At 35.6% G+C, this 13,354-nt stretch overlaps 1 protein-coding gene across 1 annotated transcript in view; it reads left to right on the top strand.

Annotated features, from left to right (window-relative positions):
- The window catches only part of Spata5l1 (spermatogenesis associated 5 like 1), a 13,743-nt gene extending 776 nt beyond the window's left edge, over positions 1-12,967 (top strand). Inside the window, 9 exon segments of the mRNA XM_048793025.1 lie at positions 1-35; positions 38-360; positions 1,188-1,373; positions 4,325-4,483; positions 7,314-7,523; positions 8,122-8,314; positions 9,372-9,502; positions 10,641-10,766; positions 12,395-12,967. The exon segment at positions 1-35 is cut by the window's left edge and continues 24 nt beyond it. Coding sequence (XP_048648982.1) covers positions 1-35; positions 38-360; positions 1,188-1,373; positions 4,325-4,483; positions 7,314-7,523; positions 8,122-8,314; positions 9,372-9,502; positions 10,641-10,766; positions 12,395-12,562 — 1,531 coding nt within the window. The 3' untranslated portion in view covers positions 12,563-12,967.
- Positions 12,968-13,354: the final 387 nt, after the last annotated feature.

Here is a 13,354-nt window from a genome sequence, read left to right as displayed (position 1 = left end):
GGGCAAGACCCAGCTGGTGCGGGCGGTGGCCCGGGAAGCGGCGCAGAGCTGCTGGCGGTGAGTGCTCCGGCGCTGCAGGGCTCCCGGCCTGGGGAGACGGAGGAGAACGTGCGGCGGGTCTTTCAGCGCGCCCGGGAGCTGGCCAGCCGAGGGCCTAGCCTGCTTTTCCTGGATGAGGTGGACGCCCTGTGTCCGCGGAGGGGCGGCCCACACCGGACCCCCGAGAGCCGCGTGGTGGCCCAGGTGTTGACGCTCCTGGACGGCGTCTGCGGGGACCGCGAGGTGGTTGTTGTGGGAGCCACCAATAGGCCAGACGCGCTAGACCCAGCACTTCGCAGACCCGGGAGATTTGACCGAGAGGTGAGCAGCGGGACAGGTTAGCCCTTTTGTCCCTAGAACTCTGGCCTCTTCTTGCCCTGCCTGGTTGGGTGCTTCGAAGCATTTGCCTCTTAGGTTTGGGAGTCAGAGGCTCGACTGGGACGTCTTGTAACGAGCCCTTAAGTGATCTGTGAGTCAGGACCTGTTTTGTCCAGAATACATTTGGGGTTATTTTTGCTGTACTGTTCCTGAAGATCAGTACTGTAATCGGCAATGTTAATTCTTAAGGGAACTAGGTCTGCTACGAAAGTATTAAACGCTAGTACATTTGGAAGGACAACCAACAGGCAGGATAACTTCAAAAGTGTGTTGAAATAAAAAGGGTAAAGGCAAAAAAGACCTAAATCAAAGCAGGCATAAACTCATTGGGATTTATTCATTCCTTATCAGGACACCAGTATACAGTGTACATTTGCTCCTTGAGTTGCCATTAAGGTTAAATATCTAGCTAGGCAAGGTGATTCACGTCTTTAATCCCAGCAGCTCAGGAGGCAGGAGAATCATGGGTTCAGAGCCAGCCTCAGCAACTCAGAGAAGCTCTAAGCAAATCAGCGAGATCCTGTCTCTAAATAAAATTATAAAAAAGGGCTGAGGATGTGGCTCAGTGGTTAAGCACCTCTGGGTTCAATCCCAGGACACTACCAAAGAAGTTTGAAGCTTAGGAATTAAGTAGTATTTAAGTTCTGTATTAGACTCTAAAAGTGGAATAATAATTGCACACTTTTAGCTTATTATTGTACAAGTTGGTGAAGATAAAAAAAAAAATTGAAGCTGTAAACTTAATTTTTTTGTTTTTGTATTGTCTATAGGTTATCATCGGGACTCCCACACTTAAACAAAGAAGGGAAATTCTACAGGTTATTACCTCAAAGATGCCCATCTCCAGTCATGCCAATTTGGGTCTCCTTGCAGAAATGACAGTTGGCTATGTTGGTGCCGACCTGGCAGCACTCTGTAGGGAGGCAGCCATGCACGCTCTCCTTCACAGTGAAAAGGTAAGAAATATTGATTACCCTCTACATTAATCTTTTTATTAATATAATAAATTAATTTTGGAGTTCAAAAAAGGTGGTAAGTATGTTTTCTAACCTCTTCAGGAAAAAATAATTTCTGTAGACTGAAGATTCTTAGAGTTTTTGACTTCAGTTGTAACATCAAGATTGTTCTTTGTGGGCTGGGGCTGTAGCTCAGTGGCAGAGCACTTGCTTAGCAAGCGTGAGGCAGTAGGTTTGATCCTCAGGACCACATAAAAATAAACAAATAAAACATCATCTGCAACTACAAAAAAATTTTAAAAAAAGATTGTTCTTTGATCTTAACCTTCATAAGGATGATTTATCAACCTGAATTTTGAGAAACCTTTTTATCTAAATAATTTATATCCTTTCTTAATTCTTTTTCCTTTATTTTTACTCTTGTATTGAAGGTAGGAAGAAGTTATGTGAACTTATGGGTTTGTTGCCAAAACTACTCAAAGTTTTAATAAGTCCCATGTGTAAAGGTATGAGAATATATGTCCTTTGAGAGACAGATGACAGTACCAGGGGATGGGAACAGAGATTTACATTTCAGATTTCATCTACTTTAGAGTTCCATGTTTGACCTTAAACACCTCTGGCTTAGGTGGACCAGTCATCTGCTGTCATCCTAGGGTGGAGCCCACTGCTACTTCAGGAGGGGCCTATCTAAGCATAGTTACCACAGTTGACGGCTGAGTTCAGAAACAACCCAGGGAAAGTGGAAGGAAGAAGGGCAAAAAGGAAGAAGGGACAGAGACATCTGGGAAGGTACTGGCTCCATCTTTTTCTTCTTTTTCTCACTAGGCAGCTGAGGGGCTACTGCTGCCTCTGTCTGTGTCAGGGCAGACAAGGGATCTGTTAAAGGTGGTTGAACTTTTGTGGAGAATTTCTGTTAAAGGACTAGAAATGTTAAATACACACCCAGAGGAAAGAATTTATATGCCTGAAAAGGTTATGAGAATCAAGTGTTCTAGAACTATAAATAAGATTTTCAAATGTTGGTATTACCTAAAAATTAATTAGTATTCGGGTACCCAATATCTAATATTGCTGTACAGTTTAAAAAAAAAAAAAAGCTGTAGTCATGTGCTGCATAGCAACATTTTGATCAACGACAGGCCTAAAAACACAATCAAAACTAAGAAAAATACTTTTATCCCAACTTCCTTGATATAGAAAGAACTCTTATAAATCAATAAGCTAAGATCAATAATCAAGAGTAAATGGGTAGTAAGATAGATAAATGACAATAAAAGGAATACCAGTAAACATGAATGAAAAGTCTTCACTTTTAGTTTCTGAGTGTGTGTGTGCACATGTATCTGTGCATCTATTTTTTTAATTTAGGGGAACTATTTGAGAATGGATTGCATACCTTTTGTTCCTTAATATGTTACTATCTGTTTCTTAAGAATAAGAATGTTGCCATGATCACAGTATAGTCATATATAGTTAATATTCTCCAGAAATTTAACATTGATATAAATATTATCAGATCTATAGTCCATAGTCTTATTTGGGTAATTCTCCCAATCTTTCCAGCATTTTTTTTCTCTCAAACAGAATCTAGTTCAGGATAATAGATTGCATTTTTTTTTTTAGTCTTTTTAAAAATCACAATTTTTTTTTTTTTTTTCCCTGTGAGGGGAGGGTACCAGGGATTGAACTCAGGGGCGCTTAACCACTGAGTCACATCCCCAGCCCATTTTTTAATTTTATTTAGAGACAGGGTCTTGCTGAGTTGCTTAGGGCTTCCCTAAGCTGTTGAGTCTGGCTTTAAACTCACCATCCTCCTGCCTCAGCTTCTGGGATTATAGGTGTGTACCACTAAAGTACCACAAATGGAGGCATACATGTCCATTGGTTCCTCATTGGTGATGCTAATTTTGATTAATGATCAAGGTGGTTTCTAAATTTCTCCGCTGTGTAGCCACTGAGAAATTTGTGGGGAGATACTTTAAGGCATGCAAATATCCTCTCTTTATCAGACTTTGACATCCCTAGATGTAGTATCTTGTTCTTGCCAAAAGAGCCTTTACAATGAAAGTTGCAAAAAAGGTGACTGATTTCATCATTCCCTCACAGTGGTGAGTACCATTTTTTCCTGTCACACTAGGAGAAGCTTAAAAGTTTGGTAATATATAGAGTGTTGAAGAGGTAGCAGGAGAGCAATAGCTTCATATTACTAAAGGAGAATAAATTGATGCATTTTCTTTTGAGAACAGTTTAGTAATGGCTGTCAAAATTGTAAATGTAAATACTCTTAAACTCAGTAATTCTACTTTAAGGAAATTATTATATAAAATATAAAGATTTTCAGTTGAAGCTTTTTTTTCTTTTTGAATAACAAGACTCGGAACAACCTAATGTTTGTCAGAAAGAATGATTATGATGTGTTTATTCAATAGTGTATTATATGTTTGTCAAAAAGAGTAACAGAATCATTAATTGACATGAGAAAATCTCTTAAGATAAGCGAAAAAGACTTATATATATAATATATTTATATATAGTATATATTATATATATAAATATATGATATATATAATTTATATATATAATATATATTTATATATAGTATATATTATATATATAAATATATGATATATATAATTTATATATATAATATATATTTAATGGTTCAGTTTGCTTATCTGTTTAACAGGGTGTACATATATGCTTATTGTCATTAAACATACTAAAAAATACACTAGAAAATGTTGGCATTCTCTGGGGATGAATACTAGTAGGAATTTGGGAGATATTCAGTTTTTTTGTTTTATGTGTATAAGTTTCTTTCATAATGATAACAAAATAGATTTACAAATTCCAAAAAGTATTTTTTAAAAAGATTTGTGCTTGTGTACCACAAAAAAGGATCACCTAATTTTTGATTTGATTTTGCTTTTTTGTGTGTATTTCTTCAGAACCAAGACAATCCTTTGATTGATGAAACAGACTTCCTTGAAGCTTTTAAGAAGATTCAGCCTTCATCATTTCGAAGTGTTATTGGATTGATGGACATCAAGCCTATTGATTGGGAGCAGATTGGTGGCCTTGAAGATGTAAAACTGAAGTTAAAACAGGTAACAATCTGCTTAAGCTAGAAGAATATTAGAGATTAATATTCTGTGCTTTTACAATGAAAACAGACTGCATTGAAATTGCTCTTGCTATGATCACTAATGTGATCTTGACACCTAAATCCAACAATCACTTTTCTGTCTTTGTTTAAGTGGACTTTTGTAGACATCAAATTAACTTTCTGCTTTCCCACCTCAACCCTATTTTTGTTGTTTTTTCTTTAAAGAGTTTATAATCTAGCTAAGTGTGGTGGCTTAGGATGCTGAGGTGGGATGAGATTACATATTCAAGGCCAACCGTAGCAGTTTAACAAGTTCCTATGCAATTTAGCAAGACCCTGTCTCAAAAGAAAAAACAAAAAGGACTGGGGATATGACTCAGTGGTAGAGCACCTTGAGTTCATCCTCAATACCTGCAAACCCCCATCCCCCCAAATTTAAAATCTAAAACAGGATTCAACAGATTTTCTGTAAAAAGCCAGATAGCAATTTGTTTTAAGGTTAGTGAGCCAAACAGTATCTGTCACAGTCATTCAATTTCATCACTGTAGTGCAAAAACAGCCATAGACAACACATAAATGAGTACAGTCAGCCCTCTATCCACAGGTTCTGCACCTGTGGATTTAAATCAGTATAAAAATATTCTAGGGGAGGAATTGTATCTGTGCTGAACACATTACAGGCTTTTTTCCTTGTCTTCATTCCCTAAACAATACATATAACACTTATCTATTTTATTAGGCATTATAAATAATCTAGAGATGATTTAAAGTACATGGAGGATGTGTGTACATTATATACAAATACTATGCTTTTTTTCTTTTTTGGTATTGAAGATTGAGCCCAGAGTCTTGGAGTGCTAAGCACTAAACTACACACTCCGGCCAACATAATTTTATATGAGAGACTTGAGCATCCTTAGATTTTGGTACTCAGTCCTCTGTAGATACTATAATTGTATTCTGGTTAAATTTATTTATGAACACTGAAACCATAATTTTCACAAAATACTATTTTATTTTGACTTCCCCAAGATTTAGAAATGTAAAAACTATTTTTAGTTTGTGGGTTTTAAAAATAGGGGCAGTGGGTGTTAGTTTCCTCTGACCTCTGATCTGCATGGCTGTAAGACAGGAACTGGTAAAAACACAAAATTGCAATAAACAGTCAGTATGGCATAGTTGTTACTGATTTTCTATCTATCTGTCTATCCAAATATCTATGTTTCAGTAGACATTTCTTCTGGTTATCAGGACTATTGACTGGCCTGTCTATATATAACCCTATGGCTCTCAAAATCAGTGCGTTCATAATCCAGTAAGTCAACTACTAACTGACTGAATTCTCTGTCTCAGTGAAAGCAGCCAGCTACCCATCCCTTAGTCAGAACTTGTGTTCTAAGAGCAAGTGGCCAGAACTGAGTCCCAACCAAAAATACAGTTCCTTTTTATGTTTCAAATACCCATCCCTTCCATGCCATTTCTACTTTGACATTTCCAACCTTGTAATTTTTGTAGACAAAATCATTGCAAGAAATTTCTAATTGGTCTCCCTACCTCTAGCTTTAGTTCCTTCCAATGCTTTTCTCATGCTCCTTTCTTAGTGTAGACTTAAAAACTCTCATTTGTGTTTTGACTCCTACCTCTACTTTAACTCCATTGCTCTGCTTTCTCCCATCCTCTCCACTGCTCCTGCTTAATGTTGGAATAAATTAGATGGTTTCAGGCACATCTTGTAGTGTTCTTTCCCCTTGGAATGCTCTTTTCTAGCTATTAGTTAATAATCCTGTTTCCCTAACCAGAATGTGTGTACATGAGGTTCAGAATTCAGGGATCTTGTCTTTTTGTAGCGGTTATATATCAGTAATTAAGAACAAGAGTGAGTGCTCTAGAGTTATATTCCTGGCATCAGACTTGTTTCTGCCACATCACTAGCAATAAGAGGTGGGCAAGTTTAACTTTTCTTTCTTTCTTTCTTTTTTTAGTCATAGTTGGACATAATAACTTGATTTATTATTTAGTTGTAGGTGAACATAATACCTTTATTTGTTTTTATGTGGTGCTAAGGATTGAGCCCAGAGACTCGCATGTGCCAGGCAAGCGCTCTACTGCTAAGCCACAACCCCAGCTCCAAGTTTAACTTCTTTAAGCTTGAGTTTCTGCATCTGTAAAATTATGATAATAAAACCATTTATCTTAGAGACAGTCAGGACTCATTGACTGTTTGGTACATTTGTTTAATGCCTGCTTGGGGCTGGGTCATTCTAGGTGTTGAGGATTTAGGGGTGAACTTTGCTTATATTCCAGTAAGAACAGAACAGTAGACCCAACATGGAAAAATATTAGCAAATAAGTGCTCTAAAATATAGGTAGCAGCATAGAGAATAATGAGGAAGAGGTTCTGCTTTGGCTAGGGTGGTTAGAAAATACCTCTCCATGGGAAATGGATTTGAACTGAGACCCAAATGGTGAGGAATAGCCACACAGAAATCTTCTGGGAAGTTCAATCAGAGAGAACAGCAAGTAAAGGCTCTGAGATAGGAGTAAGCCAGATGTTTGGGAGATAGATTATGTAAGGCCTTGTAACAAGTAGGCAGATTGGACTTGGATTTTATGCCAGTTCTGTGAGAAGTCATTGAAGCGCTTTCAGTAGGAAGTGATGTGGCCTGACTTAGTTTCTAAAATCCTTAGCTACTATGTAGAGAATAGACTGTATTTCAGCTCATAACACATACCTGAGAATTGTTGAGTGAACTGAATGAATTTACTGAATTATTTTATGTTTTCTTATTATACTAAAACAATTTTTTAATCTCTTTTTGCATATTTACAGAGCATTGAGTGGCCTCTGAAATTCCCTCAGGACTTTATTAGGATGGGCCTGACACAACCAAAGGGCCTTCTCCTCTATGGGCCCCCTGGATGTGCTAAAACCACCCTGGTGAGGGCCCTGGCCACAAGCTGTCACTGCTCTTTTGTTTCAGTGAGTGGAGCTGATCTCTTTTCACCTTTCGTTGGAGATTCAGAAAAAGTTTTGTCTCAGGTTTGTTCTTTTTCTCATGCATTTAAGTTTACTTTTTATCTTTTATTTCATATCTCATTAGATAAACCTTATTTTAAAAAATATTAGTAGTTGTGTTTTAAATCATAAAAGTTTTACATGTTTGTTTATAGAAAATTTAGAAAATACAGAGTAGTTTAAGTAAGATACCTTTATAATCCCTCTACCTACTGTTAACTTTTTGTTGAATTGCCTTTGTCTTTTTTTTTTTTTTTTTTAAGCAAAATAGAAGTCAGGTCTTATCTTTCTACAGCTTTATCCTGCTTTTTTAATTTAACGTATCTCTTTTGAAATTTCATATTAAATATCCTTTCAAAATATGATTTTAAAGTCCTACATAATACTCTATTATTCTTTGATTTATTGATTCCCAGTTTCTTAGGCATTAAGAATCTTCCTTTTTGTACTTTAAAAATTATAGTGGGCTGAGGATGAGCTCAGTGGTAGGGTGCTTGCCTAACATGCACAAAGTATTGGGTTTAAAATAAAAATAAAAGTTATACGTAGTAGTGCAGAGAATGTACATTCAATGAATGGTGTATAATTATTAGCTTTTTAATATTTTTTTCTCCAACATTAGGTATTTCGACAAGCAAGAGCAAATACTCCAGCAATTGTGTTTTTGGATGAAATTGACTCAATCTTGGGGTCTCGCTCAGTTAGCAAAACAGGATGTGATGTTCAAGAGCGAGTTCTTTCCATTCTCCTGAATGAGTTAGATGGTGTGGGACTTAAGACAATAGAAAGAAGAGGAAGTAAATCAAATCTACAGGGTAAATACCAGGAGCTGAAAAAAATGAAGAGGTATTTATTAGCCAGAGCACATAAAAAATCCAGACCAACATTAAATCGAATTCTTACCATGCTCTTGCTTTACATGTGCTGATTTATTTAGAGGGATATATGTAATTTCATTTTGACTCTGTGTAAAACATAAACGTTAATAAGATTTTTAAAGGGCTGGTGGAAATTGTGATTTGGCGAGGAAATGTGAAGTAAATTTTATAATTATCTTTGATGTATATGAATGTAAATATTGTTTTCCGAGTCTCTTTTCCAGCTAGAGTTTGATTTCTATTTAGTATTCCTAGTAGATAATTTTTCAATTATAAGGCATCCATGAGATTATCAAACCAAATCTTAAGAATACAGGAATTCCTCATATAGTATTTGGCAAGTATTCATCCATCCTCTGTTAAAGTACTTGGAACTCCCTGCTTGGAGGGATTAGAACACTGAAGAACAGTTCCAATTATTCAGTTCAACAAATAATTTTAATTGCTTATTGTATATAAGGCCTTGCTCTGACTGCTTTTAGACATTTCTTCTCTTCATCCAGGATTTACATGCTTGCAGCTTAGGTTATTTGTCATTCTTTATGTCTCTGGAAAGAAAAATAAAAAGTAAAGTAAATCCCCTTGGGGATAGATAACCAAGAATTTTCAGAGCCTTACATTTCTACTTGCTGAGTCATTTGCTTCTGTCATTTCAGGTAGTCCATTTAAGTTGTAATCATTGAGGGTTCAAGTGTATTCAGGTCACCAGGTAGGACAGTTTTTTGTGCTATGAGGCTTTTCATTGGTTCTCACATGGAAAAACAGTTTCTCAGGACTATCCACTCCCTTCCTGCACACAAAGTAGCTCTTTGATGATGATATGTTTCTGGAATACCTTGATATCAAGAAAGTGGTCTGGTTAGGAGGTATAAACATTCTGGTCCAAAGAAAAAGATATCCCTATTTAAAAACAAATGGACCTTCTGATGCATAACTTGAAAAAAAAAAGAGAATAATTTATTGATATTACTTTGTGTCATATGTTTTCCCTCAGAGTTTCAAGAAGTTTTTAATCAAAATGTCATGATTGTTGCTGCAACAAATAGACCTGATGTGTTAGATGATGCCTTATTAAGACCTGGAAGACTGGATAAGATCATCTATATTCCCCCTCCAGATCAGAAGGTAGTCACAGTAGACATTTACTCTGAACATTCTGAACACCACATCAACATCTACATTCCAAGAGCTTGACAGAATTGAATTCCAAACTGAACATAGTTGAACATAGTGTCCTCCTCACACTGGGCTTTCAGTATCTCCTTGCCTGATGGCCCTTCATAAAATCATAATCTTGATCTGCTCTTGGTGGATACCTGGCCCTGCTTTCAGAGAAAGATAAGCCTAAAAGTAAGGTAGTTACCTTGTGGTAGTGTTGTGGCAGACTCGGTGCTGAGTCCTGAATCTACTCAACCTTATTTTGCAACTGGAATGGAGGAATCCTAGAGTGTTGAAAAGAGGTTAAAAGGGTTTTGGAGATAATCTGGTTTAGCATCCTCATTTCACAGAGGAGAGATTTTAGATTACAGAGTTTATGCAATGCATCCACAGTCAGTAAATCCTTTGACCTTAGCATCTTGAACCACTGACAGGGAGTGGCAGAAGATTCAGAATGAAGTTTTTTTTTTTCCCCCCTTGGGCTTTTATCAAGTTTTGAAGAAATTTTTAAAACATTAAAATGTCTGTAAAACTTTTAAATTTTATCTGATAATTCATATATTTTTATCTTAAATTGTTCTAGTTATACTATTTGTACCCGAGAGAGATTTGTCTTATGTCTTAAAGAGATCTGTCTACAGTTGGCTATTTTAAAATTACAAAATATTATAATATTATAAAAATATTAAAGTTTTTTATGAGTTGATTATTTTTACCATGGTCATGTGGGCCATTGAAGACTTAATTTTTCTTACTCTTTAGAAGTAAAGATGTGATTTTTTTTTTTTTTTTTTTTTTTTTTTTTTTTTTTCCCCCNTCATAATATTTTATGCTTACAAGTTTGTCTGAAAATTTTTTAATTATCATGTATTTTGTGTAGAAATTCAGAATTCCAAATTTAGACATTAAATTTATTAAAATCAATGTCTCTTTAACTCTCAAATAGACTTTCCTTTTTTTTTTTTTTTTTTTTTTTTTACTGTTTGATTTCCCCCCACACACACACACACTTTATCTATATATGATAGATAATTCAAACTTAAAATGTTTTAATATATTATTGTGTCAAACATAAATGTTAATAAGATTTTTTATTTTGTTCCAGGGCAGGCTTTCAATTTTAAAAGTCTATACAAAAACCATGCCAATAGGACCTGATGTTTCCTTAGAAAACCTAGCAGCAGAAACCAGTTTTTTCTCTGGAGCTGATCTTAGAAACCTCTGCAAAGAAGTAAGTTAATTAGTGAAGTAATCAATGTATGGTTCAAAACATTTCATCATCTATTCAAATCTTCATTCGCTCAAAAACATTAATTATAAGACTTCTGTGTAACAAATATCATTCAATAGGAAGCAGACAGGGGTGGGCCCTTTCCTTAGAAGGTAGATACACATTAGTAGGGGAGGGAGCAGAGATTGAAATATGTAGAGTTGAGGAAATCTAAGGTGAACATGTAGGAAGGACATCAGCCCAGAATTGGGACATCAGGGAAGGCTTTTGAGAGAAGATATGTAAACTGACGTTGATAAGCTAATCAGGGAGTCAGCCAGCTAAAAGTAGAGGGAACTATTTGAAGCAGGGGGCATAAAATGTGAAGAGGATTAGAGTAAGAGATGATCTGAGCCAGGCGCAGTGGCTGGGGAGGCTGAGCAGGAGGATCATGAGTTCAAAGCCAGGCTCAGCAACAGTGAGATGCTAAGCAACTCAATGAGACCCTGTCTCTAAATAAAATACAAAATAGGGCTGGGGATGTGGCTCAGTGGTTGAGTATCCCTGAGTTCAGTCCCCAGTACCCCCCAAAAAAGTGATGACCTAACATTACTGAATCTTAGAGTGGAGAAAGACAAGAAATAAACCTGGAGAAATGGACAGAAATCTGATCATATGGGCCCTTATAAGTCTTTAAGGACCTTTTAGGTTTTATTTGGAAGGCAGAAGACATTACAGGTCAGCTTTAAATGTAACATTCAGAAAGCACAGATCATAAGGATATGGTTTATGGAATTAATATAAAGTGATCACGCTTTTTAACTACTACTCATATCAAGAAATAGAATGAATATTATCAGTACACCAAAATTTTCTTTTGGGCCATTTTCACCTCTGTTCCCTACACTTCCAAAAGGGAACCACTTTCCTGACTTAAAACACTGGAGACTGGTTTGACTGCTCTTGAACTTTATACAAATGGAACCTTATAGTATATAGTGTTTTCTGTCTGCTTCTTTAACTTAAGATTGTGTTTGAAACTCATCTGTAGTTTTGTGTGTAGCTATAGTTTGTTTTGTTTCCATTGCCTTATAATCTAGCATATGAACATTGTTCATTTATTTGTCCTTTCTTAAAATTTTGAACTTCTCGGTTTCTACTTTTTTACTATTATGAATTCTGCTGCTGTGAAAAGTTTTGATTGGTGCATGTGTGTAATTATGTCTTTCATATATATATATTCATATGTATATATGAATATATATATATTTACAAGGAGAATTTCTGGGTCAGACTATATGTTTTATCTTTTCTTTTATTATCTCTAAGTCTTAAAACTTTCCTACTCCAAGATCAAGAACTGTCTTATCTTTAAAAATATATATGGACTCATTATTCATTATTCTGCAGCTTGCTTTTTCTTTTTTTTTCCATTTAAAGCTAGAGTTTTAATGTTGGAGAAATTCTGGTCGACTCAGTGGCTTTTAAATCACCTTTAACTTTTTAGCTTAATGTTTTTAATGACATGAATATTGGAATTCTGTGAAGTGAGACTGAGGTTTTGCATTCAGATTTTAAAGTATTATTGTAGATCATTCATTTTTTTAAAATGAGCAAATTAACAATTTTCTGTTGGTTGTCATTTATAGGCTGCTTTGCTGGCTCTACAAGAAAATGGACTGGAAGCAACCTCAGTGAATCAGGAACACTTTCTACAATCACTTAAGACTGTAAAACCATCCTTAAATCACAAGGACTTGACTTCATATGAAAACTTATTTAAGAAAGAAGGATTTTCGAACTGGGCAGATATTTAAAAATTACATCTTTGTTCAGTTGTTCACATTTATCTAAGTGTGAGCTTGCTTTTGGTTTCTAACTTCACACTTTTAGACTTTGTGTGTATATTTTCTGTAAATAAATAAAAATACAGATTTGGGGATGTAGCTCAGTGGTAGAGCTTCCCTAGCATGTGTAATGCCCTGGTTTCAACCCGTAGCACTGCAAAAACAAAATTAAAAATTTTACACTTTATAAACTAAGGCTTATCCTACTTCTAAAAGTTATATTAAAATACTATAATTTAGGAAGAAAGCATATGTTTATATTTGTGTGTATGTTGACTTTGTAAGGGTAGTTATTTTTGGCTAATTGCTTTTTTGTAACTTTGAAATAGTTTTATGCTTATAAAAAAAGTTGCAAGAATAATATATATAAAGAACGCATATACTCTGTACTCTTAATTCAGATTCACCAATTTTTAACATTTGCTACATCTTCCTCCCTAGTATTTTGCTGAATAATCTGAGAATAGATTGGCATGCATCACTTAATGATGGGGTTACATACTGAGAAATGCATCATTAGAGGGCTAAGGGTGTAGCTCTGTGGAGCACTGGGTTTGATCCTCAGCACTACGTAAAAATAAATAATGGTATTGTGTCCATTTGCAACTAAAAAAATTTTTAATTAAAGAAATGCATCATTAGACAATTTTGTTATTGTCTGAGTGTCATGAAGTATACTTGCACTGAGATGGCTACAATATCATGAGGCAATATAATCTTATGAATCTTCCATCATATGTGGTCCATCATTGACTAAAAGCT

The sequence above is a fragment of the Marmota marmota genome, unplaced genomic scaffold (assembly GCF_001458135.2).
Source record: "Marmota marmota marmota unplaced genomic scaffold, marMar, whole genome shotgun sequence".
In the NCBI taxonomy this organism is placed as follows: Eukaryota; Metazoa; Chordata; class Mammalia; order Rodentia; family Sciuridae; genus Marmota; species Marmota marmota.
Note: the sequence above shows the minus strand (reverse complement) of the source record. Positions and strands in the feature narration are given on the sequence as shown.